The sequence below is a fragment of the Halyomorpha halys genome, unplaced genomic scaffold, assembly GCF_000696795.3.
Source record: "Halyomorpha halys isolate HHAL.00 unplaced genomic scaffold, Hhal_1.1 Scaffold69.1, whole genome shotgun sequence".
Classification (NCBI taxonomy): domain Eukaryota; kingdom Metazoa; phylum Arthropoda; class Insecta; order Hemiptera; family Pentatomidae; genus Halyomorpha; species Halyomorpha halys.
Window position 1 is genome coordinate 933705 of NW_027108206.1, and position 6298 is coordinate 940002.

Here is a 6298-nt window from a genome sequence, read left to right on the forward strand (position 1 = left end):
CGAGAAAATTATTAAGTTGGGAGTGGACTAATCTTTCTAGTGGCTTGACCAAATTGGATAGAATGGATATTGGCCTAAAGTCGGAAACCGAAGAAGGAGAAGGAACATTGTTCAATGGTCGGACAAGGACTTTCTTCCAGGCTTTAGGAAAAACGGAGTTTTGAAGTGAGAAGTTATAAATATGCAGGAAGGCAGGAAGAATGGCAGGGAGACAAAGTTTGATTATCTTTACAGGAACATTATCTGGGCCGTAATCGTTAGTTCTGGACTTGAGGACTGCTGAGATTAAATCATCTGGAGAAACATTTAGGAAATAAAAGTTATTGGGATCAAATGGAATTTCAGGGATGTGAAGAGATGAAAATTCGCATGAGGTTGTTGAAGGAGGAGGAGCAACAATGAAAGCATTAAGCTCGTCTGGATCAACTGGGTAGTATGGACAGGATTTAGGAATGATAACGGAGAGGTTCTTAAGGATTTTCCATTTAGATTTAGGATCAGGTGCTTGGGATAGGATGTTGTGAAAGTACTGCTCCTTGGCGCGGCGTAAGGATGTTTGGGTAAGGTTTCGGAGAGACTTAAAGATGGAATAGTGCTCTGAACTTCGGGTGCGTCTGAAGCGTCTTCTGGCAGCATCTCGTTTTCTCATTAAATTTCTTATTTCTGAGTTGATCCAGGGAACCGGAGAGCGTTTGAAGGTACGGGTTTTAAGAGGAGTGTGTTGGTTTAGAAATTTGAAACAACTAGACAGTTTTGTAGCTAATAACAGTGCACACTAATATCCAGTACTTCTTAAAACATCAAAGGCTACAAACTAATACAGCATTATTATTTGAATTTGATAATCGTTTCCCTCACCTGTAGTAGACCTTAATTACAGCACAATGATACAGCAACGTTATTAATCAAGTGAACCTAGTAAAATTATTAGTCTATTAAAATAGGAAGTTGAACAAAATTCGAGGGCCTGATAGAAGTGTGTTTTTCTAGGTAAAAGGGACGAACTCGATCTCCCTCTACTTTAATGAGATGGATTAATTATATATGATATTTTTATTGTATGTTTTAACACATATCTTCTGAATAAGATCTTTAGTTTGCCTTATATGTAGCGAGCCCTCTTTGAAAATATAGTATTGCTCTCTTCCTATCACTACTACTTATTTTATAATAATTAAAAATTTAAACCATAATTAATTTATTTATAGCAGGGTTTTCTTATGATTGTGACAAACGGAAATTTATCAGACATATATATATTTTTTATTTTTTATTTAAAGTTCGTGTAGCATTGGTTATATTATCAGCTGTTCATTTTTCATCGGTGTGCAGACATGGCTACGCTTTGCTCGAGATTTTCAGTTATTTCAAGAAGATTTTCTGCTTCTAGGATTTTAGCCACTAGTGAGTCGATTTTTTAACATCTTTTATAACAAACTATTAAATGAAATCTTATCGCAATAATATAGGCTATATATTGATTCAATTTCACATTTGGATCTTATTGCTTCTTCTGTTAATTTTTTGTATTCTGAATTTCATTGTAATGTTTATTTAATACTTTTTTCCGTGCCTGTGGTATTTAAATATTAATTTATGGAAATTGCTCCCATTAGACTTTTTTTTTAAATGAACTACCTATTAGTTGGTTAGGGGATGCTCCTACAAGGAATCTTTTTTGTGTGTTTTATTTAATTACATCATTATAAAATTGAAAGAAGGCTAATTAAACTTTTTCGAAGCATTAGCAATTTTATTATGAATATTTAATGGATAAATTAAAAGATAAATCAAAACTAGGAGAATGATAGTGACATGCATGAAATAAGTAGGTTATCAACAAATATTGAACCAGCCACTGAAAATTCCCTTTAATTTATGAAGGAAGCCTCATTTAAGATCATTAAGAATTTAAATAAATTGAAAAGTATGGATGATGTCTATACTTCAAATTGGTAACAGTCCTTAAGTGTCACTCCAACTGGCTGGTGGGTGTGTACTCACTTATAAGATATGTTCTATTGTTTTGGGTTATAACTTCTACTATTATTATTACTGCTTCATATCAGAGCTGTCAACTTCCGCTCTGTTGAATGGGATAAACAGACCTCTAACATCTCTTAGAAGGATCAGTTAGATCTGGGCCTAGTTTCATAAGTATAAATTACTTGTGGTGTCAGATTATAGCTGACAACAATAGTTGACTGATTTCTCATTGTATTAAGTGGGTACATGCTTGCCATGCCAACTTACATTTGTGATCTATTACTCTAAAATATTTCACCTTAAGAGATCATTTTATTATTTTATTTATGCTTTCTATGAAAACTATTACAATATGGGAGGCTCTTGAATTTTCTTTTTACTACTTTCCCTGTAACGATTAGATCTGCCAAATGGTACTCCTACATCACACAAATATCTAGTTTCTATTTCTTTAAATTTTCCATATTATCTTGAAGGTTCTTCTGTGCATTAAATAAATGTTGAGGTCTAAGTATTCCTTTGTCAATTACAATGAAAACAAGTTTTATTACTCGCCTTCTTGCTTTTTTATACCAATATTTTTGGACTCAGAAAATTCTAATAGTGCAACCTATTTTTAATGTGTTTCTAATTTAGTTATTTCACTTGTTTTAAAGTAAGCATGTTAATCTTGTCACTGAGTAGTGAGTATGCCTACCTGGTTAGTATCTCCTGTTGGAGTGACACTTGTGAACTGTTGTTATTAATATTCCTTGTCTATAGTTTAGTTCATTCTTAATTTCACCAAAGAACTGATGAATGTTGGTTTATCAGTCAAACATTTGTATTTATTTTGTGTTTATATTAGGTTAATATTTTACGTTCAAATTATTCTGTAATTGGAACTGTTGGTTGTTATTGAATAGTCTCAGTCTGCACTGTCTGTGAACTAGATAATATTATTGTTAGTGCCTTTCAATTAGTTAATATAATGATAAACAAATAAAATATAAGAGTATATAAATCAAAAAAATAGATTTTAAAACAGAAAAATAAAAATAGAATGTAATTATAATCAGTATTTTTATTTTATTTTTTATAGACCTTATAAAGGCTTAAAATTCACACCAGGATGTTTACACCAATAGAATCTTAGTATGTGTTATAATTTGTGTTCTTTTCACCTATCACACCTCTGGCCAACTATTTATATTAATTGGTTATTACAGTCTAATTTATGAGTACTCATAATTAGGGAATTCTGTTGCTAGTGTTGGAAACAAAATTTTTTACTTCTAAATATTTTACTCACTATTTGTATTACTCACAAATACTCAGCCAACACAATACTTTATTTCTGTTATCCAGTGTTTTTATCAAATACCACCTCTTTGAAGTTCCTTGTTAAAAGATAAGAAGTTTTAGTTAATAAGCAATGGTCTTTGCTATTATCAAATTTCTTTTAATTTCATTCCATCTAGAATAGGCATTGATTACTTGAATTTATTTTATAAGAAACTGCTGATAGCATTATCTTGATCAAGTTCATCCCACTAGACCTTTTTTTAGTTCAAGTTTATATATTCACCACTCTCTTGTTTATCTCTTGAAGATTATTCTTGACAAATTTTCTGAATTTAAACTGAATCATTACATAGATACCTCATATTATATATCTTTTATAGTTAAATATATGTTATTTTTCTCAAGAAATTAATAGAGGATTGCTAGATAACGAGTTCAATGACTTAAGTAAAATAATAGTTATGAAAAGGTCTATTAGCTATGTAGGTTAGATTATGATCATATATAATATTATGCCTCACCAAAACTATATAAATACTCGCAACTACAAGTAAATCTATGTTTGATATTTCCTGTATAGATTGATTATAAGTAGGACATTATTAATGTTGAAATATATCTGGACTCAAAGATAATGATTTTATTTTAGCTCTAATTTGCATATTCACCAAGCAATTGAGTGAGCTAAAAAAAAGCTGATCAGGATTAGCTTATTTCTAATCTTGCTTTTCTAATTCTTCAGTTTCTAGCACTTAGGAATATTTTATGGTCGGGAATTCACAATATATTTTGAGATAGTCAGGAAATTCATAATTAGTTCTAAACTTTATTGCTTTGATTCAATTTTCGTAAACTATGGGATAGCTAATTTTAGAAGTTAGAAGTATGAAGATAACTTCTTTGTAAAAGAGTTTTTTTGAAGAAACCGAAATATACTGCTTTGTTCTTTCAATGAAGCAATGTAAGGCGTAATTTTCACCCTGGCCAGTAATTTTTTTCTCATATTTTGTTGATATTCTTCATTAGTTTTATTACAGATCCATTAATTTTTAATTTAAACTTCATTACATGTTTAAATGAATCTAAATTGAATTTAAAGAGAAATCATTGGTTTTAAGTGATTCGGTGTCAATAACAAGTGATTTTACACATTTTTGGTATCAACTGCATGAATTCAAAGCCTTAGGTGTATGTAAATTAGAATTGATATAACAATAAGATATAATATATGTATATATATTTTTAAGATATGGCTGATCCTCTGGAGCATGCTACTGGTTTAGAAAAAAGGGAGCTTTTAGCACGTGTAGCAGGAAACGATGTATGTACTTTTCTTTTCTAATATTAAATTTATATTATTAAAAAATTTTAAAGTTATACTAAGTTCTCAGCTATAGTTTGTTTACTAAGAGAATATAGAAACATCTTTCATTATCAGTTTAACTTGATGTCTCCTCCACATTACACCACACCTATCTATTTCCTCTTGGCTTCCTCTTCATCCCATTATTCTTAATTGTCATTTTGTATTTCTCATTCTGACTTCTTGTACATTCTATCTTGTCTATTCTGTTTCATTTATTTAGTTATGTTTATTAGTTATATCTTATATTTAAGTTTTAAGTCATTAGCATACCTAATATTCAGGTTTATTTATTTTTTTTTTTAATGTCTCAAATTATATGAAATCAAGAACAAACATATTCTGGACGTTTGGAGTAACTTCAAAATCATAGGTTTGTTAAATGGTGGAATATTTGCTTGATTATTTCTCAAGGAGAATGATCATGATGATCAATTGATTTCTTCTAATTGTGTTCAACAAGAAGGTGTTAGATGCATTACAAATTGATTCCAAAATATTATAAGAAAATCTTGAAACATCGACTCCTATTAAAACTGTCCCAAAAAAAAAATCCCCTTCAGTTGGATCTGGAATTTCTTAGAAGTGTACAAACATTTTCTTTTAATGAAATAATTTATATTGATTTGTTTTATATAATATATTTTTTCCTTGTACAGATCTCTTTTTCTTTTTTTTTTTTACAAATATTTTAGGATTTTGTTATTCTGAAACTGTTTAAAACGTTAATCATTTTTGCTTAGTATTACTGGAATATCCCTGAATAGTAAAAGGATAGTTATTTTGGAGTTTGAAAATTAAATGAAACAGTGTTAATATTCTTGAGAGTGAATAAAATTACTTACTATGATTATAAGGTCAGCAATTCCGATATCTTAGGCCTGACTGACTAAAATAACGCAGAATGTAAAACTAGACAATACGAGCTTGTTTTGTGCCAATCTCCACCCTCCCACTTCAAGTTTTGTGCTTGAGCTGATGGTAATATTTGCGAAATTACAGTCGTATGGAATGTGGGAGACTTCTCTTAACTTTTTATAATGCACAATCAAAGTCTAAATTGCTGTTTTCAATTAACTTACAAGTCTTTGGAACTAGTCATATCCAGTTTCAAAGTGGACTAATTTTTAAAATTTATTTTGGAAATGGGTGAAAGTTTGGAAATATTCTAGTGACAGTAAAATTTGTGAGTTTTTCTGTTTTAAATATTCTTTTGTTCCTCAAAAAATAATAAAAAATCCTATTTGCTTTTAGCACTACTAAAAATATTCAATTTTCAGGCTGTAACATACTATTACTATTTTTGTCACCAAGAAATGAGCCATTTCGTCAAAAATCAACATCGAAGACCGATGATAAGAAATGTGTATTAAAAAAAAATATATGTTATTAACCTATTAAAAGCATATTCAATATTTATTACCCTAATTATCATTTCTTTTTTTTTTTTTTTTTTAAAGTTAACTTATTAGACCGGTACTGTATTAATGGAGTGACAGAACAATACTTCTACTCATACTGAAGGGCTAAGATACAGTGTTATGTTAAACCGTATTCCACTTCAGTTACATATTTATTTAATTTCTTTTTATTATCTAATTTATTTTTTAAAGTATATTAATTTATTTTACACACTACCAATAACATTTTTTGCATGTTCAAAAG

General features: G+C 29.5%; 1 protein-coding gene across 1 annotated transcript in view; it reads left to right on the plus strand.

The window, feature by feature from the left end:
• Nucleotides 1–1266: 1266 nt before the first annotated feature.
• Nucleotides 1267–6298, plus strand: part of LOC106692750 (cytochrome c oxidase subunit 5B, mitochondrial) — an 8905-nt gene continuing 3873 nt past the window's right edge. The window contains exons 1-2 of the mRNA XM_014438874.2: nt 1267–1404; nt 4518–4591. Coding sequence (XP_014294360.1) covers nt 1335–1404; nt 4518–4591 — 144 coding nt within the window. The 5' untranslated portion in view covers nt 1267–1334. The remainder of the gene's footprint in view (nt 1405–4517; nt 4592–6298) is intronic.